Source organism: Limulus polyphemus, unplaced genomic scaffold (assembly GCF_000517525.1).
Source record: "Limulus polyphemus unplaced genomic scaffold, Limulus_polyphemus-2.1.2 Scaffold131, whole genome shotgun sequence".
Lineage (NCBI taxonomy): Eukaryota > Metazoa > Arthropoda > Merostomata > Xiphosura > Limulidae > Limulus > Limulus polyphemus.
The window spans coordinates 851955-875810 of NW_013665741.1; the positions used below are offsets into that span (position 1 = coordinate 851955).

The 23856-nt window shown below is 33.8% G+C and overlaps 1 protein-coding gene across 1 annotated transcript in view; it reads right to left on the minus strand.

Annotated features, from left to right (window-relative positions):
• Positions 1 to 6171: 6171 nt before the first annotated feature.
• LOC106473558 (fasciclin-1-like) overlaps positions 6172 to 23856 on the minus strand; it is a 68524-nt gene continuing 50839 nt past the window's right edge. Inside the window, exons 3-13 of the mRNA XM_022403066.1 lie at positions 20869 to 20978; positions 20539 to 20724; positions 19891 to 20145; positions 18629 to 18764; positions 18007 to 18190; positions 16009 to 16168; positions 14604 to 14736; positions 11797 to 11944; positions 10519 to 10690; positions 9320 to 9437; positions 6172 to 6499 (exon numbers count right to left, since the gene is read on the minus strand). Of these exons, the coding sequence (XP_022258774.1) occupies positions 6300 to 6499; positions 9320 to 9437; positions 10519 to 10690; positions 11797 to 11944; positions 14604 to 14736; positions 16009 to 16168; positions 18007 to 18190; positions 18629 to 18764; positions 19891 to 20145; positions 20539 to 20724; positions 20869 to 20978 (1802 nt within the window). The 3' untranslated portion in view covers positions 6172 to 6299. The remainder of the gene's footprint in view (positions 6500 to 9319; positions 9438 to 10518; positions 10691 to 11796; positions 11945 to 14603; positions 14737 to 16008; positions 16169 to 18006; positions 18191 to 18628; positions 18765 to 19890; positions 20146 to 20538; positions 20725 to 20868; positions 20979 to 23856) is intronic.

The following is a 23856-nucleotide window of genomic DNA, read 5'->3' on the forward strand; positions in this document are numbered from 1 at the left end:
TAACTAAACCAAAATGTTGAAATGGGTATCGGACAACAGACACTGGAATGGCATAGCAAAGATGACGATTTTGACAAATGAGTCCAAGTTCGAATTGTTCGGCGACAATCAACGGCAGTTTGTTCAACGGTGAAACATGATGATATATTAGTACAAGTTTGAAGCTGTAGCTCAGCAGACACTGTGGTGATCCACGTAAAATTTATAACCCCATGACTTCTGACCAATAGAATCAAATCCTGATTCGTTATGCCATTCCCACAAGAACATGACTCGTCAGTCGAGGATTCCTCTTCCAGCAAGACAATGATCATAAAAATATGGCGTATGTGGTGAAAGATATCTTGACGGTAAAAAGGCCGATGGAATACTCACAGCTGTGGCTTGGCTTGCACAAAGCCCGAGTCTGAATATTATTGAGTTTTTAAAAGTTTGTGTAAAAGCTGAGAAGATCAAAGGGAGACCAAACAAATTGGCTGAATTGTGGGAAGTAATACAGGAATATACGACAGTTGGAACAATAGCTAAGTTGTGGGAAGTAATACAGGAATACACGACAATTGGAACAATAGCCAAGTTGTAGGAAGTAATACACGGCAACTGGAACAATAGCTAGATTGTGGGAAGTAACACAAGAATACACGACAGTTGGAGCAATAGCTAGATTGTGGGAAGTAATACAGGAATACACGACAATTGGAACAATAGCTGAATTGTGGGAAGTAATACAGAAATACACGACAGTGGGAACAATAACTGAATTGTGGAAAGTAATACAGGAATACACGACAGTAGGAACAATAGCTGAGTTGTGGGAAGTAATACAGGAATACACGACAATTGGAACAATAGCTAAGTTGTGGAAAGTAATACAGGAATACACGACAATTGGAACAATAGCTAAGTTGTAGGAAGTAATACACGTTAACTGGAACAATAGCTAGATTGTGAGAAGTAATACACGGCAAATGGAACAATAGCTAGATTGTGGGAAGTAACACAAGAATACACGACAGTTGGAGCAATAGCTAGATTGTGGGAAGTAATACAGGAATACACGACAATCGGAACAATAGCTGAATTGTGGGAAGTAATACAGAAATACGTGACATTTGGAGCAGTAGCTAGATTGTGGAAAGTAATACAGGAATACACGACAGTGAGAACAATAGCTGAATTGTGTGAAGTAATACAGAAATACATGACAGTGGGAACAATAACTGAATTGTGGAAAGTAGTACAGAAATACACGACAGTGGGAACAATAGCTGAGTTGTGGGAAGTAATATAGGAATACACGACAGTTGGAACAATAGCTGAATTGTGGGAAGTAATATAGGAATACACGACAGTTGGAACAATAGCTGAATTGTGGGAAGTAATATATGAATACATGACAGTGGGAACAATAGCTGAATTGTGGGAAGTAATACAATGGGCTCACACACAAAATACTAATGTACTGTACAACTAGGGCTCACATACAAAATATTAGTATATTGGACAACTAGGACTGACATACAGAATACTAGTGTACTGTACAAGTAGAGCTCACAGACAAAATACTAGTGTCTTGTACAACTAGGGCTCGCATACAAAATACTAGTACACTGTACAGTTTGTTCACTTTTCTTTTGTATTTTCTATGATAATGATTTGTACCATTAATAAGTTCAGTGGTAGATGCTATTGTCCGTTGTTTAGGACACTTGTATATGTATTTGTTTCAACAATAATTTCCATTACTGTATCTTAATTACCCAGCCAATAATAATAATAATCAGTAGCGTTAAGGGACTGACTCTGTCTCAGTCTAGAAGCACCTCATTTATTACCTGATTTCTGAATTAGTAAGAAACAATCTGCCCCACCTCACACACAACCCCACACTTCCTACAGTGTACAAGTAATGAAGAACATTTTCTAGATGTAATATAATGTAGGGATGGCAGTGCCAAAAAGAATGCAAACAATAATATAGGGATGATACAGCTATACATAATTATCCCTACATGACTTTAAATATTAAGATTTAGTGTTACACTGTAAAATATACGAGAATAAAATGGTTACGAGGTCGGTTAATTCGATCGACCTCGTAGCGAGAGTCTGTAATAAACAAGACATGTTTTGACTCAACTTGTTTTTCCTTTTCCGTAAGCCCTAAGCTACACTACATTGATGCCTACCCTGACTTGACCATGATATTATGATAAACAAACTGCATATCAACAGTCAGGAATATATAACTTCTAACTGCAGTAATATTAAAGTTAAGTATACATTTTACAGTGTAGCAATAAATTTTGATATTAAAAGTCATGTAAGGATGATAGCTGTATCATCCCTTGTTTGCATTCGTTTTGGCACTACCATTCTTACATTCTTTTTTATTTACAAAACCTTTTTATTACTTGTTTTGTGACTTTTTTACCTTGGCTGAAAGTTAGTGTATTCTGTGAATATGTGTAATAACATTTAATATTATGTGTATTGATTCTTTTTTACTCATTCACTTCATACATGATATTGGGGTTGGCTCCCTAAAGACACCGATTGTATGGTGTACAAAGCATTGAGTATCTACATGTTATAGTCATCTAATGTTCGTCTTTTATTGGCTGGTAATTGCTGTTTCACCCTGTACTTGAGCTTTTTAAAGGAACGCCATATTTCTGTAAAAAAAGCTAACTTCAAGAGGTAACGATAATATTGTTTATACTACAATTATAAATTTTTTAATTACTACTAGTTATTACGACTAAGTGACGACATTTTGCACTGCCCAAAAACAGTGTGGATTTAGGTTTAAACTGACGTTTATACTTGTAGAGTTATCTCGACTGAAACAAGATGAAGAAAGATGAACAATTTGGTGTTTTCGTCACTTTCTAGACCTGTCATAAGCTGTTGTATTTTCTGTATAGATGTTAATGGTGATTTTGTATAACTGTTTCAGGCGCATTGAGTAACAGAATAATGTTCATTAAAGGAAATGAACTTTAAAGGAAAACAACTTTAAGGTATGTTTAGCACAAAATATATAAAACACATATTTCAATACACAAAGTGTATCTTTATTACACAACTCAACACACTCAATGGTAAGTTTCCGTTATTCGGAATATTTTCGTCTTCTCATTTTTCCGTTTGATAAATACAAACAAACAATACAAACCCAATTTTGTAAGTATTTTAATAATAAGAATCTAAATGCTAAGGCGACATCTAGTGGTAGAGCACAGGAAATAGGATAGTGTCTAACTTCTTTTCAATATTACTAATCCTTCATTTATCACACGAGTACAACGTCCAAGAAGCCAAGCTACTGTATACGCTCCAAAACTTCTGTATGAGAGCACTATAAATCTCTCTCGGTAAATATCTTGGCTTCCTAGAAGTGTTAATGCGAAAGCACTTAACTAGTTTGATTTTCTAAATTCGTTAACATGTTCATTAACTGCTTTCACAATGTTTCATTTTAGTTACTCTTTTGTGTACTCTTAGATCCAAAATTCTCTAATAGTTAGAGAAAACACATTTAAACCACAAATAAGATCAAAGATAAAATGTTCACATACTGTACAGATCATTTCTTGTCCGGTAAATCTGGTTTTCTCTGTACTATATGCACCAACAAAGTCCTGCTTCCATATATCTAATAACCGTATTTCTACCGTATAGTTAGTTATCGGTAATTTATGACGAGTCCTTCTGTAAATTACGATCTTTTTTTTTACATCACATGTTTACACTCTTACCAATCCGATATTCGTATATAATCTAGTAAAATACCCATGGAAACTTTCAAAAAATTAATAGTTAACAACTGGACATTACCAAAACAGGTAATTGTTATCTGCTTTCGATTTCAAAAACAAATGCTATGATTAAAACTTCTACGAGTAAAATTATTTGGATGAATCAATCGATGAATTAATTCATAATGAAATTTGGATTTCATCATTTTTTTTTCCTTCTGCAACTGGTATTAAAATCTCTTTATTACAAGGATTAAGATTACCAGAGGACCAAAAGCTCGGCTTTAGCACATTTATTAATATATATATATATAATCTTTAGCTTAGAGGGAAAATAGTGAGAAAAATGGGATGTCTGCGTTAACCTGACAGATTACCTACAGAATTATATTACGTTATTAATATATAGAATTGTATTTTTAAATTCTTAAAGCTATTTAAGATACATCAGAAATTACCCTAACTGATTTTTTTCTTGGTATTAATCAACTAGTAAAGAATCCGAAAAAGAATGGAAAAAATTCAAACATCTCTTGTTTGTTTTCTTAATTTTAAATATTTACGGAGAATTTATTTTCTCAATGAAATAACAACAATTGGCATGTAGTCTGTGTTTCTGTGCATTTTCGTAAAAATAATAAATTATTACATCACTTGTTTTTCATGGACCGAAAACTTTTAAACAGATATTGATTCATTGAAACCTGAGAATATGCCCCCTTTTTATGACGTCTTTATAAACTCGGAGTATATAAGTATTCTGAATAGTTGTAATACCTCATAAAATATACAACTCCACTATAGGCTTATTTAAAAAGCCTCCAACAATATTAAGTGAGAAACTTTAATGAATTATAACAGCAGTAGAGTCTCGAGTAAATAGAGAATGTTAATATGTTATTGGCCAACCTGATCTAATTTAATTCTTAGGGTAACCTTTGTACCTGATAAGGTTTCTACCTCATCTAATTATCCAGATTAACAGTTATGAATAAACCAAATACATATAGTTAATACAGCTTCATGGTAAACGAAATGTAGGTATCCATTCATTCTTGCGAGAGAATGAAGTGAATATTATATTTCTTTATTATGAATACACAACAAAAACACTTTATGCGACTTACTCGCTATTTTAAATTGCTAGAAGAAGTATAAAATATAAAACAATTATTTTCCTTAACACTACGAACCTAATGGTCTAAACAAGCTGTTTTTTTTCTCTTAAAAATAACCAACTGAAGCAATACATTCTTGATAAAGTATAGATGAAAAAACATCACATTTAACAAGTACGGCTTATAGTTTGTTGGGTAAAGTAGGTGTAATTCGTACCTGTTTGCTTAGACAGCCGGTATAGTGGTCATAAAGTATTATGTCATATCGAACAAACAAACAAAAACAAACGACATCCAGTAGGGTTTACTTGTATACAAACACAAACCTTAGACGTTTTGTGCTGATTTTTTTTTTTAATTTGTGATTTTAATTTTCGGATATAACATATTCAACATGCACGTCGACTTTTAAAATGGCGGTCTTTGTGGCATAATTACGCACACCTCTTTGTTACAGTTTTATGTGTGGAGAATTGTAATTTTTATTTCCAAGTTTAGTAAGATAGTGTAGGGATAGCCTTCGTTGAGTGAATGATTAAATACTAATAAAAAATATCAGATTAACATTAGGCAAGAAACGAACAGTCCGGCCTAACAAAATGTCAACGTTAAAATAAGTTACGGTTAATAAGAACTGGACCCTTCTCTTATAGACATCACCTCCTCAGACCTTTTCTTATATTACATACTATCAGACGATGTTTTCAAACTCAACTCTATCTGGAATTAGGAACAGACAGACCTTTATACGGTATTTTATAATTTCATATTCTTTTCCTGTTTCTAGAAAACGATTGTTCACATATTTTTATCTAAAATATTGGAAAAGTCTTACATCTAAAGCAAACGATTTATTTTTTAAATATATACTTGTTGTGTTTTTTTTTGTTTTTTTTGGAACATATTTAATGAACTGTGCAACAATTTTATATTTTTTCTTTGTTTTTCTATTTTCACCATGGGAAGAAAACAAAACAAAAATCTTTGGATTTCTCTTAATTAGTTATTTTAGTGACTTTTATATTTTACTCGCACTTATTATTCATTTATACGTTTCAACGTGCATTTAAGCTTGTATGTAATTTTGTACCAAAACGCCACGTATCATAAGACTTAATGTCTAACCTACCTGGCAGTTTTTCCAGTAAGCTACCTATTGTAAGTATTAGCAACTAGAAATGGTTTCGTATTGAGTGTGCTTGTTCTTTCTTTCACACGCTTTGTTTTTCCTTAAACCTTCTTTATATGTTATAAGATGATAAAACAAGATTTTTATATCGACTTTCACGTTGAAAACAAATCCCACAAATGCAATCGGGGACCATACAACCGTAGAGACTAGTATTCTATATTTGAGTAAAATAGGCCCATACCGCTGACGTAGCCAAGTACAAGGAAGAAGTGGGGAAACCAGTACATCTTACAAACGGAACAGCAACGCCAACACTACAATAAGAAGACTTGCCAAAATAGAAGGAGAGTTAGAAGAAGCGCCCCCTGTCCGCATCATATCGCGACGTTTCATGAGGATACGGTCGATCACGTGAATGACACCATTAGTTGCTTGTACATCTGGGCGGATGATGACTGCTTGAATACCTTCCCATTCTACAGATAAGACTAGATAAAAATAATAAGTACATCAGTTACAGCCCTATTCAAATATATACAAAATAAAATGATAAATTAGATGATACTTCGAGTTGGTTGTTAATCTAACACGACATCAGGGGCGTAGCCAGTGAGAGTCGAATAACTACCCACCATATTCTAAAACGTTCATGGTTTTCTTAATTTTTTAACAAAACTTTACTTTCATGTAAATCACACACATTCTCTATGCAGAAGAAAAATATCACATTTTTTTCGTAAAAAGACCTCCCCTTCCACTTTGTAGAGCTGGTTACGCCCCTGATAATGTTCTAGTAGGTTAAGAATTCAAAAACTGCGATGACTTATCTAGAATTACACATATATCACAAAATCAAAGAAAGAAAGAGAAGTTTACAGTTACAGCACCCCAAGTTTACACGGTAAACGCTTCCTATAGTGTTACAATACACAAAATCTACACGGTGCATGCTTCCTATAGTGTTATAACACCCCAAGTTTACTTAGTGCACGATTCATATAGTGTCATAACAACCTAAATTTACATGGTACACGCTTCCTATAGTGTTAAAACACACCAAATGTACACGGTGCATGTTTCCTATAGTGTTATAACATACTAAATGTACATGGTGCATGTTTCCTATAGTGTTATAATACATCAAATCTACACGGCACATGTTTCCTATAGTGTTATAACACCCCAAGTTTACATGGTGCACGATTCATATAGTGTTATAGCACACCAAGTTTACACGGTGCATTCTTCCTATAGTGTTATAACACATTAAGTTTACACAGTGCTATATAGTGCTGTCTATAACACATATATGTGCATTAATTCTCATTTTGCTGTGCTCTCTTTAACGCTTAAATTCCACCCAAGTTTCAAATCGAATAAAAAGACACATATCAATTTTCAACCAATATTTGTGCTAAATAACGATTTCTCTAGAGACGAATAAAGCGTTATCTGTTGACAGTTAAGTACATTACCACAGAAACGTTTTATTTTTCCATGTTCTTCTCAAAAATTAATGTTATTTCTCTATACTCTTTATTCCTGGAAAATAATTTACTCATGATAATTGTTCATACGTTTCGTGAATGAAATATCAATAAACAATTGTGGATAATCTTCATTGGGAATTTCGCCCATGCACAAAATACTGACATAGTTAGCTTTTATCACCATTGCATTATTGCTAGATATTTTCTGTTCTTAGTGACCTGCTATCTAAATAGTACAGGGTCCCCGCTAGAGTGTGCTGGGGTGGGCCTTGAATTCCCATATTTTACTCTGGCCCGCCCAAGATCATTCTCCCCAGCGGTTTAAAAAATCCTACTATAATTTTTTTAAATCGTTATATTTTGTTTTAAATCGTCAAGAAGAGATAACAAAAGCTCAACTGCCCCTCTCCCCCACAAAAAAATAAAAAACATAAGAGTAGGGTCTGAAATATTACCATGATTAATCTGTCAGAATATGTAGCAAGTATACCATTAATAAGTAGGTAACAATGTGATAAGACAATCTACTACAACACCGCTAGCACCACGTGACAGGAATAGTTCATTCATGTGGATGAAACGGTTTCTTGCTGGCTGTTTTTGTTCTTTGATGTAGAAAACAAGAAGGCAATAAGAGTACAGTCTGAATGGTTTGATTCTTTGTGGAAAAAAAACACTTCAAAAAATAAAAACTAATATATTTTTCTATTGACCAGTCGCTATAAGTCAAAATCTACACCCACACTAATTAGTTGTCGAACAAAATGTTGCCTTAGCACTAAAAAAAAAAAAACCTAATGTTCACTATAATTTATGGATAAATTGTACGAAGTCTGACTAATAATAACTGAAACAGTATCTTATTGTACGTTTTCAGGGAAACGTACAAATAATTAGTTAATTATACTTTTTTTAATTTTTATTTATCAACAGTTTGTTTGTTTGTTTTTAATTATGCACAAAGCTACACAAGGGCTATCTGTGCTCTGCCCACCTCGGGTATCGAAACCCGGTTTCTAGCGTTGTAAGTCCGCAGACATACCGCTGTGCCACTGGGGGGCGTTTTTATCAACAGCTTGTGACATTTTTTAATGTTTTTCTTGATACACTGTACAGTTTAGAGGGTTCAGAGGAGGGCTACTAGGATGATTCCAGGAATGGGAAGGTTATCTTATAGAGAAAAGATGTGATGTAAGAGGTGATACTTATTGGAGATTACAAGATTATCCGAGATGTCGATTGGATAATGGCCTATGATTTCTTTGCGCTATATTCTGAAAGTATTAGAACGAGGGGACAGTAATTTAAGATGTGTAAAAGACAATCTACGCTCTAGTTACGACAGAGTTATTTTTCTAAAAGATAATTGACTTAAGGAACGAGTTACTGTCGACAGTAATAGAAGACAGCACTCTACAGGAATTTAAGAGGTAAATCGACGATTTCTTTAAACAAACGAGTTTGAATTTTTACTTTTACCAAGGGTGGGTGTGCAACGACAGCCTAGAAGAAATAAATTGTCCCTTGCTGTCTGTGAGTTATGCTATGAAATATCACAATATAAATTTCTATAGATTAGCGACATAATTTGAAGGAAACCCCATGTTCTGCATGAAATGTTCATGCCAAAGCTCATCGAAGAAAAATGTTTATCCAAGTATTTTATCATTTGTTTGAAAATAATTTTTACAATTTACTGTTTTCAAATATTATTTGGTTCTAGACACGGGTTCTAATTACAAACAAGTATGCCTAAATACATGGTTTTATGGGTTTGTAACTATTTCTACTGTAGTATCCGTATTTGTTCATACTTACCAGCTGTGCCTAAACCCCTTTTCACATTGATAACTCCACGAACCATCTGGATGTTGTCTTTAGCTTCCAGCTCTTGAGCAGATATTTCTTTACCAACAATCAGGTGTCTATCTAAAATCTGAGAATAGAAAACTATCGTAAGTACCTCCAACAGCTCTTGATGCTAAAACCTACGTCTTACTAGAAAGTGGGATAAGTTAACATCCTTTCATGATGCTACCATATTTATCCAACAACAGCTCTTGGTGCTAACACCTACGTCTTACTAAAAAGAGAGATAAGTTAACAGCTCTTCGTAACACTATACAAGTCTTATCTTGTTCATTGGTGAAATAACATATATGTATTTAGTATTTATGACAAATTAAATAACCGCCGTCCCTAATTTTCGAATACCAACCAGGGGTAGGTAGCCACCCTACTATTTACGCTAATGGATTGAACGTCACTATAAAACATCCACAGTTTAAAGTGTGTAGGGGAATACCACACGGATTCGAATCCGAATCGCCAGTTTCGAAATCCAAAGCTCTGCCACAGAGCCAACCAGCGGCCTGAAATAACGTATAGATGGATAACTTTGTGCTCAAAACTCTTTTTTCGAGGTTCTCAGCTCATATTTTGAAAATCGTTCTGGTAATGTTCTTTTTACCCCATATACGAAATTTCACAGTATCGAACACAAACTTCTAGAAATTAAAAATATATATACATCCATTGCCTCGGAGATGCAAATACAATACCATTAAAGTTTTAAAGTGATGACCTAGTTAATGATGCTTGTCAATACATACCTTAACTAAAATGCTGCAATAGATGCTATCCCCAAACATGTTCACCCTTTCAGACGTGTGGGCGTTATAATGTTACGGTCAATCCCACTATTCATTGGTAAAGAGTAGCCCAAGAGTTGACGGTGGATAGTGTTGACCAGGTGACTTTTCTCTAGTCTATCACTTCAAAATTAGGGACGGCTAACGCTTATAGCCCTGGAGTAGCTTTGCGCGAATTAAAATAAACAAAGTTTCAAAGTGATAATACACTAATAAAATTCATCCAAGAAATAAACAAAGAGTAGATCCTATTAAAACTTTGTAAAGTTAAAATTCGCCCCATTGCTGTATAAATAACACACAAGAAGATCAAAGTCCTTAAACTCTTAGGTCAGATTTTCAAACAACCAACAAGAAAAATCTTGCCTTCTGCACGTGGTAGCTGTATAAATCCATAGACATCTGCTTATACTCAGTGGGCATTTCATTTTTGAGATCATCCCATGCTCGTTGACTCGGCGCAAAGAAAGTGAAACGTTTATTTCTGTTGTTTAACTTTAAGTTCCAGTCATCATAACGTCCCATCTCAAATGTTTGCCTAGGAACAACAGAAGATAGTTACATGAAAACGACGAGTAGAGTCTAATCATAAACGATAAAGGTGTATAGTACTCAAATATCTTATATATTCATAAAGCCATATTTTATCGGTAAGTTTCCCATGGACTTGTATTGCCTCTTTCAATTCTCTTCACAAAACTGGAATATAAGCATTACCAGAACAAGAATATAAAGAATTTGGGGAACTTGGAATACCATATTATGAAAATACCGAAAGCATATATATTCTTTATTTAAGAAAATCTTAAGTTTTATTGGGGCTTACTGATCTTCTTTAGGGTCAACTTCTAAAACAACACAAAGAAATATTTTACTTTTCCACCAGTTTTACACAGCAGGCTGTGGACATAATCCACTTATTGGTGTGAGGAAGGTCTGGTACAGTATAGTAAGCAATTCTGAAGTTAGAAATAAGAGTACGTTACTAACCGTGCCTTTTATTTAGGTGGTATCTAAACATTATATTATTGATATTGTGTATATTGTTGAATTCTTGATAATAAAGATAGAATAACTTGTGTATTTCCAACAATAATGTAAACAACTGTTATGGCGTTATAATTAATAATCATGTTTCGACATTCTTATAAAAGGCATTGACACCATAACAATTGTTTACATTACTGTTGGAAATACACAAGTTATTATTTCTTAATTATCAGGAATTCAACAATACAATTAATCATAGTTATCATAATATATTAGTATTAGGCCCTTTTTATTCAAACCACATTCTTGATTCCCTGCTGTGTTTGTTGTGTCCTAGCCGGCCTGATGAGTTTTGTATTGAGCGAAACGCGTCGTCAGCAGTTGAAATAGTAAACATAGTGTGGTTGAAATATTATTATACACTATATTTTCGTCTTGAAAAATCCTAAGGAAGTGAATCAAGTATGTAGTGTAAAAAATATAATAGGCTTAATACAAGTATCTTCTGACAAGTATAATTAATAACATAAATATTATTGACGTTTTGAATCAAATAATATGAAGCGTTTTTTTTTAAATTCAATACCACAACACTTCAATCAGTCTGGCTGTTAAAATGTACGCAAGTTTTAAAAATATTGTAACACTTCCAACCGTAAATATGGCTCTGAAGAGAGTTTCTCCATGACAGTTTGATATGGTAGGCCTAACATCCGGTCAATCACATGAACGATGCCATTGGTGGCTCCTATATCAGCCTCTACAGCGGTGGCGTTGACTCCACCAGCCTCAAGTGTTAAAGCTAAAAACAACATTAAAAAATAATAATAAACTCACAAATACATAATTGTTTTGACTTTGATAACAATAAAAAAGTTCTTGACAAATTATTTCAATTGTTATTTCTTATGATAAAAGATATTGTCTTTCACATTTTATAAATCCAACATGTTTACACTGACTTACAGTCCAATGTAATATGCCTGCAGTACATACTTGTTCTAGCAGGTTATTAGTCACCATAAATGAAAAATAAGGGGCATTTAAAATCATAGCATGAAATTTAAATAAACGTCTTTTTCTGGATGTTTTATATATAAATAGACAGGAAATGTACAGAACTAATGAATTAGTGTTAAGCATTCTTTTCAAGACAGTTTACATATAAATGGTCAGGAAATGTGAAAGTATGATTAAGCTGATTATTGTAAAGTATGGTTGTTTTGTGTTTATAAACTAAGTTCGTGTATATCAAGCTGATTATTGTAAAGTATGGTTGTTTTGTGTTTATAAACTAAGTTCGTGTATATTAAGCTGATTATTGTAAAGTATGGTTGTTTTGTGTTTATAAACTAAGTTCGTGTGTATTCGTCTGTGGATAATATTGTATATATCATGATTATTATCATTGTCGACACGTGTCAAAATGAAAACTTCTATCTGAATTTGGATTAAACAAAGATAGTAATAACATGATTGTTCATGATTTTGTTGTAAAACATGTTCATGTAAATACGTCCTTAATAGACGTGCCTTTTTATGTAGATCAGATTGCAAAATCTTCATTGTAAGAAAATAAGTACATTATTAAAAAGAAATAAAGTGTCTATATTTTTTTTATTTTAATCATCTTATCGAAAATCTATGAAATAAAACACTTGATTTATAAATAAAGAGTAAAACAGTAAGTTTTAATTATTGCATGATATTTAAATAAACATCTTTTTTCTGGATGTTTTACATATAAATGGCCAGGAAATGTATAGAACTAATGAATCACTTTAACTATATTAAGTATAGTCATGTTGAAACACGTTGATCCATCACAATCCGTCTACAGTAACAGACCTTCTGGTATCGAACTATATCTCCCGCACTCTGGTTCACTTCGTGGAACTATTACCTCATGCTAGTTTGTCATAGCCCCTAGTAAAACATCCTCTGGAATTATTACGTAATCATCCGTCTTGACGGCTAGCAACGCGCCCCTAACAACACGCCCTCTGGTGATACTTTGTGGAACTATGACGTCATCGTCTGCTATAGCCGCCCGTAATAGCAGCCTAGCAACGTATCCCTAACAATGCACCCTCTGGTGACATGTTGTGGAACCATGACGTAATCTTCTCTGATTGCGCCATAGTCTCTACGTTTCCCTCCCTGAGTTGGCCAATCAGCGCGCTCGTCTGTAGTAACCTGCTCACGCTCAATCTTTTTTCTTTTTTTTGGCTGCACTTTTTCACACATAAGGTGTTTTTTATTAGACATATATATATATATATTTTGTTAAACAAGACCGATGTCTGTAGGTTTACTTTCTTCTTAGAATTCTTCTCAAGAAGTCGATAAGCCGTCTTAACGTCAAATGATGGGAAATGTTTAAACTTAATTAAAACAATGTAAGTTTAACAGCAATCATATATTTCAAAGTAATAACTTGAACATAAACTTTATCTCAAATTTTTAAAACTATAACAAAGCTTCTTCGTAAACCACATTCGCAGTTTGCTTTCCGACTACCAACAAATAAAGATTTTGAGGTGATCCCAACCGTTGAAAACACCCTACATCTCATTGACCATTAGAAAAGCATGGTTGTTTGAGAAACAATCCAACAACTTTCATACTTTGACCTTGAATCCCTTTAGAATATTCAACATTGTCTAAAGCATCAACCTGCCACGATTGTTTGAGATTGACTCAACAGGTTGGAAGTTTAACCAACAGGCTTTACAAAATAAAAATAGGGTTAAGTTCAATTTTTACCCCCTTAGGACATTCCCCATATTTTATAGTGTTAGAGTGCAAACAAAAACACATTTCGTCTTTATATATATAACATTATTGCAAGACAATGTAAAACTTATCCATCGTGGCATCAGACAATTAAGCGTCTATAAACTTAAATTCAATATCTCGTGTTCATTGCTGAATTTCTGTATTAAGTCAGGGCCGTAAGAAGCGGTAAAGCCAGTCAGGCCATGCCCTGGCCACTTTTTCTTGGCATGTATAACTACAACTTATTTATTAAAAATTGATTCTTGAAGATCAATATATTACGTTGTGTTTATGCAGTATATGTAGTTAAAATGGCTCAAGTTTCAATCTCAAAGCATTAAATTTTCTAAATTTTTCTGGGGGACACACCCCCATACCCCTACAAATGGCAACGTAGCAACGACCTGACCACTCCAAAATTGCTTTCTACAGCAATGTAAGTACAGTGTTACCTGTGCAATGCTGTATTTCTAACAACAGGTCCCGCCGGTGGGACAGCGGTAAGTCTCCAAATTTACAACGCTAAAATCAGGGGTTCGATTCCCCTCGGTAGACACAGCAGATAGCCCGATGTGGCTTTGCTATAACAAAACACACACTCTAACAATGTAAACATTTCTAACGTTTTGAATGAACTAATTCATAGCTTTGGTATTATAAATACAAACAGCAATGACACTCACTTTTATTCTTTCGGTCACCAACAGCACGAAAATACATGTTACGTTGCTTATCTGCAGTAATTACGTCATAAATACGCCCCTGCCATACGTCGTCAGTGGATACAGATTTCATGACCATATGGAGTCTGAGTAACTAGAAAACAATGACATTGATATATTAAAAGTGATCTTTTTAGTTAATATATCGACATACAATTGTTAGGGTAAACGTTTATGGTTTCTATTATTTTTGATTAATAAAGCTTCAAAATACTAATATTGATTGCAGTTTGAAGCTTTTTTATTGCGTTGCTGACTAGCATTTATATTGTCTATCTTTATCGGTAAAACTTTCACATTCAATAACTGACATGTTCACTGTAGGTTTAACGACTATGTGCTGGACTTACCGCTCAGCTTACGTGTGGGCTCAAATGTTAATGTGGTATATTGTAAGCGTAAAAACGTAGTATTGATTGATTTGATACAAATATGGGGATTTTAAGTGAATTACACCTAAAGTAACAGTATATCATTCCAGACTTACGTAGGTGAATGTTTTGTTTATTTTTTGCCACTGATATGTGGCTGCTATTGTCTTTGGATAGAATTTGTTTCTGACAAAAACTTAAAGGTTTGGTACTTTCACGTTAAATGCTGCATGCTGCATAGATCCATTATTACAATCGATAAAACAACCACTGTCATAAGTTGTACTTCTTTGCATTACGGTCCAAAACAGCAAATATACATGTTGAATTGAATTACTTTATCCATTGTACAAACACATCACTGGCAACATAGTTCAGTTATTCCATCCCTAATAATAAGAATTGTAAATTGAAACATACATTTGATTCTTAAAAAATTTACAAAAATTAAAAACATGCCAAGACATACTATACATACCGAGATGTGTGATACAATAAATACAAAACGCCCATTCTTTCTTTATTTCTTCATATTTCAAACTTCTTTGGTTCTGTGGTTCATTTACTTGATCATCTCTGTCTTTTAAAATTCTGTTTTGTTTATTTGTTTGTAATTAAGCACAAAGGGCTATCTGTGCTCTGCCCAACACGGGTATCGATACCTGGTTTCTAGCATTGTAAGTCCGCAGACATACCGCTATGCCACTGGGGGAGGGCTTCAAATTCTGACGTTTTTAATACACTAATGATTTATAAATTCATTGAACCGTGTAATCAAAGGAGTTTGAAAAGGAAAACATTATTTTAACAGTAGAATTGCAAATCGAATTTATTCGTTAGTTTGTTGTTGTTTTTTTACAAGCATTTATTGGACACTAAAACCATGAGAATATCAGAAGTTTCAGGGTGGATACAAGTTAAGTGTTTAGGATTGGTAAAAGTACCTCCAGATCTATCAATACATATGATTACACAGAACTCTAGTGGTGAATTACCTTTGTAAGTTCTGTTTTATTTTTCTTCAAATTCGCCAGTTTTTCTGGTGCCAGGCGTAGAATCGCTTCATTCGTAGGCGCAAAGACCGTTTTTTTTCTTTCACTTTGTAGTTCCTGCTGAAATTCAGGTAATGCTTCCTGAACTAGCTTCATATATTCTCTGAAATAACAGAAAAACAGGGATATTATCAGGTATAATATTGTGTTGATATACATTGTTACAAGAAGCCCTGATAACGTTGAAATCCTAGTGTAAAAATGAGCCATTTAAAAGATATCACGAATATATACCCCTTCTAAATTTATTTATCATTCATTTTAGAAAAAAATCATACAATAAAAATCCGTACTCCAGCACAAGAAAACATAAATCAAGGTGCATTGAGTTCTCCTGTAATTATATTTTTTATAGATTTGAGTAAATAGCACAAAGATTAAAATAAAATAAAAAATCCAACATATAAAAAAAGTGATATATATATAATTCTAGTCCCACGATGTGAACATGAAGATAACATTTACTTTAATATAAACTAAAACAAATCATCACCATTTCCGAATCCAAACAACAGCATCGTTTTAATGAGATTTGGGGGGATATATATATATATATATAATAAAACAATAAATTTGCATCAATTGGGAATGTTTTACAATAATACCCGTAACGCAGTTACGTGTGTTTTCAATAGAGTTACGTTCTTTAAAAAAATGAATGTGAAACTACGGTTGAATCTTCTTAAACAATGTATTAGTAATTACACTATACAAATCAACTTTAATTACATCCAGCAAAAACATATCTATTTCCTGAAACACAACTAATACTGAACTTAGTTTGAGTTAATTAAATACATTTTCGGTACATAAAAAACACTTTGTTTAATTATACATTCACAGCCAGTAAAACGTGCATTTGTTACTTGTAATGGTATTATTTGATGCTTTATGATGGTGGTGGTGGTGGTGGTGTTTAGATAGAATTACAGCCATCAAGAACCATGGAAGTTAAATAGCAGTTATTTTATTTTTTATGTGTTCTCGACATTTTATTCAATCATATCATATTAAATATGGAGGAAAGGCGCCCATAATCACTAGAGTTCAAATGTAATTCTATAAGTGAGGACGTGGGCCAAACCCCTCCCCCTTCCCAGTATTTTGAGACGTAGTGCATGAACTGTTCAGTTGATGCAAATGTGCCTTTGCTACGAACAACATTGAATGGCTCTGGTTTGGCGTCGGCTTCACGTATTTTGCTATTAGGTGAGGCCTCATCGGCGGCATTAGTTAATTAAGATGTTAAAATTAAATGGCTACCAAAATAACCGTTTGCCCTTTTCCTTATCCATTTACGCTCGACCTTGGTTAGGTCCACTTGAATTCCTTTATAACTTGTAACTCCAGACAGAAAGGCAACTCTGTTAACTTGTAACTCCAGACAGAAGGGCAACTCTATTAATTTGTAACTCTAGACAGAAGGGCAACTCTGTTAACTTGTAACTCCAGACAGAAGGGCAACTCTATTAATTTGTAACTCTAGACAGAAGGGCAACTCTGTTAACTTGTAACTCCAGACAGAAGGGCAACTCTATTAACTTGTAACTCCAGACAGAATGGCAATTCTGTTTTACATAGAAAGATAGTTTATTTTCTCTTTTGTTTGTTGAATTTCGCGCAAAGCTATTCAATGGCTATCTGTTCTATCCGTCCCTAATTTAGAAGCGATAAACTTGGGGAAAGGCAGCAAGTCAACATCACCTACCGCCAACTCTTGAGCTACTGAAACCGAATAATGGGATTGACCGTCGTATTAGAACGCCTCCGTGGCTGAAAGAGCGAGCATATTCCGTGATGAGAGAATGGATAGATATATAATATCATTATTGTATCATTTAACCATATTAGAATTAATACAGGAAAAACGTTCGAAAAAAACTAATTACAAAACATTTCCCTCCTCTCCCCAACCAAGCAGATTACAGTGACGTAACTCACGAGAGTTTTCCATTAGATTCACTCTGAATAAATTCCTCGATGTTCGTGTCGATGATCATAAGAGGATCCTGGATCAAATGGACCACCCCATTCTTTAATGGTATATTAGCTCGAACAATTCTGGACAGGACTACTCCTTTTTCATGATCCTGGCTATCCTGTAGGGTGTTGCTTCGAACATACACTGAAACCATATTAACATCTTGTATAAGTAAATCGAAATATTTACTACAAAAACTATAATGATACGTAACAAAATAAAAATAAATCAAAGCCTTCAAAGTACGTAGTACAGATTTTTAATAAGATAAATATATAAACATTGAACAATGGACTTGACGTGTTATTCTATTCAATCTGTATTTTATCAAAAAACATTAAATTTACTGTAAAACAATGTAAACCTGAAGAACCAAAGTAAATTACTAATTACAACAATAAATATCAACCTGATATAGATATATATATTATATTTTCAAAATATCAATTTAATTAGAAGAAACGTGGAATTTACATGAAATGAAATTATTAATTTATATCTTAACATTCCGTATAATAAAAGATGAGTTGGTGGAAGACCCAACAAAGAGAAAAAAAAACAAATATACATCTAGATATTTACTTGTTTGAACATTTGTCGAAGAGGTGGTCTGGTTGAAAAGTTTAATCTCCACTTGAGAGTTACTAGATATGTAGGCCTCACTCCCTGCCGTTCGAGTAAACAAGACGTGTTGAGGAATGATATGACCCTTGATCACCTAAAGTTCGAAATGGTGTAATATCAAAAGGTGAAAACATAAGATTTTGACCTCAAAAAGTGAAATTAAGATCGTTGTCACAGACTACAATGGTATTCACATTGATAATTTTAAAATTAGGTGACGTTAAGCTAGAAGACTTGGAGCTTGACCACATTGATAGTGCTAAAATTAGGTGACATTAGGCTAGAAGACTTGGAACATGACCACATTGATAGTGTTAAAATTAGGTGACATTAAGCTGGAAGACTTGGAACATGACCACATTAATAACGTTAAAATTAGGTGACACTAAGCTGGAAGACTGGGAGCATGACCACATTGATAGTGTTAAAATTAGGTGACATTAGGCTAGAAGACTTGGAACATGACCACACTGATAGTGTTAAAATTAGGTGACATTAAGCTGGAAGACTTGGAACATGACCACATTGATAATGTTCAAATTAGGTGACATTAAGCTGGACGACTTGGAACATGACCACATTGATAATGTTAAAATTAGGTTACACTAAGCTGGAAGACTTGGAGCATGACCACAATGATAATTTTAAAATGAGGTGACACAAAACTGAAACGTGTCATTAATTACACATGTGATGTTTAAAATGTTAACCAAAGGACAACAGTGGCATTTGTTAACATTAAACAAGAGGCCTGAAAGTATAATCACGCTGACAATGTAACAACTTTTCTGTCTTCGATTTTGCTATAACATTTCTAATTGTATGTTCTTCAGCCATCCATTTAGATAACTGCATTTATGAAACTAGATTAGTCTACACGGAAATCTCAATATTGCAATGTTGTTGTTTTTGTAAAACAACATTTGATTAACGTTAGTTGAAATTTTGCAAGCGTGTATAAACTGAGGATTAGATGAGGATCAGGAATATTTTCATACTGAAAGTAAATCACTTTATTAATGTGACGTCACATTACTATTTACTCATGTTTCATACAATATTAAAAATAATTAATTCCAGTGACTCTGTCAAACCATGCTGAGTACATTGTATCAGGTGTTTGGTGAAATATATCAAAACTCTTTAACTCTCAAGAATCATCTAACATCTGCAATTATATAATAACATTAACATCGCTATACAAAAAAAAATACACTCACAGCTTTGTCAATACGTCTGAACTTGCTACCATCTGGACCATTTTCCTGATCAACTGGTATAAAATAAGTGTGATTTCCAACTTTGGTAAAAAGATTCTCTTCCTTCTCTTGTTCTATGCGTGATACCATTTCGCTAGAATATTTAAAAAAGTTAAACCATTCTCTATCATTTTTCATTGTATAAAATAAGTGTGATTTCCAACTTTGGTAAAAAGATTCTCTTCCTTCTCTTGTTCTATGCGTGATACCATTTCGCTAGAATATTTACAAAAGTTAGACCATTTCTATCACTATCATTAATTTTCCGATCATTTAGCATTTTCGTAATAAAAAGTCTGACAATCATTCTTGGTCAATTCTGATACAGCTTATGCGAAACAAATACAAAAATATCAATTAAGAAATCCATTGCTGATTGGTATTTTCGTGACTTGTTGCTACACTTTTAACTACCACTTTTACTCATTACTGTGCCTAAAGGCACTACTGTGTTCGTGATAATAAATTAACCTCACAAAAAAAACAAGTCCAACGAATCTACGCTGCGTTTCATTGTACTTATACAAATATCGTTTTCAAGCTCCATAAACCACCGTCCCAGATTTGTTTTGTTATTAAAAGTTGTTAAACCTAGAGTAAAGATTCCACTAACCTTAGTTCTTCTTTGATGTTGTACAGACTTGGATTTTTGAGAAATTCCCAAGCATCATGTGGGTGATACTCTGTTGATCTGTAGGGCTCCAGGACCTCGTCTATTACGTACAGTTTTTGTTTACCGTCGGCAACCGTAAAGTCTCTCTCTTCCACGATCTTGGCATTGTTGACAAAATACTCCTGCATTAACAACATAATCAGAATATATATAATATTAAAATTTAAAACGATATTACGTACAGTTCATGTTTCTTTTCTTCTTTTTTTGCGAAGTCTTGCAAAAATAATCATTATAAAACAAAACAGATAGACATATTATCTTACCTTCTCGTCTCCTTCAAAGCTTTCTTTTATGTTAAAATATAGGGGAGCATTCTCCTGAGAAATCGGGTACACAGAGCCAGGAAATATGTCTTTTGTTACTACCATATTCACTGAAAGAAAATCAAAGAAGTGTTAAGTTAGTGATAACGGTAGAAAAGAATTCTATGATAGTTTACAGCCTCGTATGTTTGTTTACCGGCTAAATTTAAAATTAAATTACGTTTTATCGATTCGCTAAAACCGGAAAGTTTAGAATTTAAATTGAATAAAGAAGACCAAAGGGCAATTTATAATATTGATATTGAAGCTTATAGACACCAGTAGTGTTATATACCTTAAAGTTTATTCGCTTTGGATTTTTTTCTAAAAGTTATACGTTTAAATTATTTGGATGTATACGTTTACTGGAGTTTTTTTTTATTTTGTTAGCCCGGCATGGCCAAGTGGTTAGGGAGCTCGACTCACAATCGGCGAGTCGCGGGTCCAAATCCTCGTCCTTTCAGTCGTGGGGGCGTTATATCGTGACGGTCAATTCCACTATTCATTGGTAAACGAGTAGCCCAAGCTCTAGTCTTACCCTACTAAATTAGGGACTACTAGCACAGATAATCCTTGTGTAGCTTAGCGCGAAATTCAAAAACAAACGATTTATTTTGTTTTTCGGGGGACAAATATGGCTAACACAAGAGGTACTTTACTACAATGAAAATTTTATAAACTTATTTCTAAATACTCGTCTTAAATACAGGTCGTATTAACATTTAATAATTTAGATTTCAGATAATTTACGTAATGAAACAAATCATTGTCCATTTTTCTCGAGTTAAATTTGTTCTATCGTTGAATCTAAATGGTAATTTTCAACTGTATATATCTTCGTTTACTTGATTTTTCCAACTGCTATCAAGAAGACTTAAATTTTACATGTATGTTCTTGACTCCCACTTTTTTAAATTTGAGCTCCCAGACGGTTTGGGGTTTAGAAACTCCAAGGTCAGGATCCACGGATATTCATGAAAATTGGCATGGGTAAATAGTGGATCGTTCAAAATAAACACATTTATTTAGATTTTTAAACTGGGGCTCAAAATTGCGGGTCAAGAAGGTTTGAGAGGCTCTTAGGATTGGCTGCAAGAGTTTTCATAAACATTGGAATAAATATGTAAAAAGTCGTTCAAAACAATTATTGTTGTTGGTTTGTTGTTAAGCGGAAAGCTACACAATGGCCCATCTGTACTATGTCCACCAAATGTTTTCAAAACACGAATTTCTTTTAAATTTTAGGATTTTTAGCCACGACATAGTGGCTCTAAGAGTGAATCCGAGTTTTTTAACACAAACTTTTAGCTCATAGCTCTATCATCTCTTGACCTATTTGAAATTTAATTACAGTTTTGGACTCAGGAGGTCGACCCTTTCGATTAATGTATTTCGACCACACTCAAGGTCTCATAAATTAATTTACTCTAATCCTGCCTAAAACGATTTCAATTTAAGGATAGGTTGGTAGAGATCCTGATAATTGATAATTTCGAATCAGGTATACGAGCGCCCCACGGTTGGTATTGCTAGCGCAAAAAAAATATATATATATAGTTAATAAAAAGGGGAAATATATCATAAATTAATTTACTCTAATCCTGCCTAAAATAATTTCAAGTGCTGCAGCTATTAAGGATTCCGTCTTGTTTTGAATTCCTCCTCCCATATGTGGGGGCCTCTCTACTGAGTAGAAAGTAAATGTATATTCCATGAGCCATGCCGTTTGTTTAGACATAAGGATTTAGTAAACTGTCGTAAACCAGTATTCCCATTTTACTGAATTCGTACTGTCAAGAAGATTATAACTTTACAAAAAAGAAGAATAACAGAACATTTTAAATTTCGTAAGCGCTTTCTTTTTGCCCTTTTATTTTTATTTCTTAAATTGGCTAACTCCACGTTATTTTTATTGGAAGATAATAATTCCAGCATTACTGATTTCTTTAATCCTTAGAAATAGTTACACAAACTGTGATAACTCTTAATGGCTATATATATATATACAAAACTAATCAAACCTCTTGTGAATTCAAACAAATCGTTGTACCTTTCTGGTTGCAAATTAGATACGACTTTTTATCATACGAGAAATTCTGTACTGTATTTTAAACAAGTAACACATTCATATATTATTCACCAGCTAGTTTTCATAAACATCACTCATAAACAGTAATTAGTTAATAAAATGGATCTGTACTTAGAACCACAGTTTACTTGTTTAATATTGTCCCTCCCCCAATTATATTAGCGGTAATTTTACGGACTTACAACGGACAAATCCGGGGTTTGATTCCCTCGTGGTGGATGGAGTGCAGATAGTCCGTTATTTAGCTTTGCACTAAAGAAACGATAAGTTTTAATGCTATAATTGGTTATGTACTAATAATTACATGTGGGGGCGCTTCTTAATTTTGGGGAAGATTTTCAAAACTATCAAGATCTCGCTATCGTAACACACCAAACAAACTATTTGTTGTTGCTTTTAATTTCGCGCAAAGCTACACGAGGGCTACCTGCACTAGCCGTCCCTAATTTAGCAGTGGAAGACTAGAGGGAAGGCAGCTAGTCATCACCACCCACCGCCAACTCTTGAGCTTCTCTTTTACCAACGAATAGTGGGATTAACCGAAACCTTATAACGCCTCTACGGCTGAAAGATCGAGCATGTTTGGTGAGACGGGGATTCGAACCCGCAGATTGCGAGTTGAGCGCCCTAAGCACCTGGCCATGCCAGGCCGAAATCTTAAGTTATTAAGAAACTTGTCAATAACGAAAAATATATTGCACACGAAAGCTATCAGTAAACCAAAGAACAAACAAAAACAGTTAGCTAATACTCGTTTTTCGGACTCTAGAGTCTAAATTATCTACATGTTTCGACGTTACAACGTCATCCTCAGGAGTTGTAACATGTAGAGTCGTCAACTTTTTGAAGGCCATAGATAG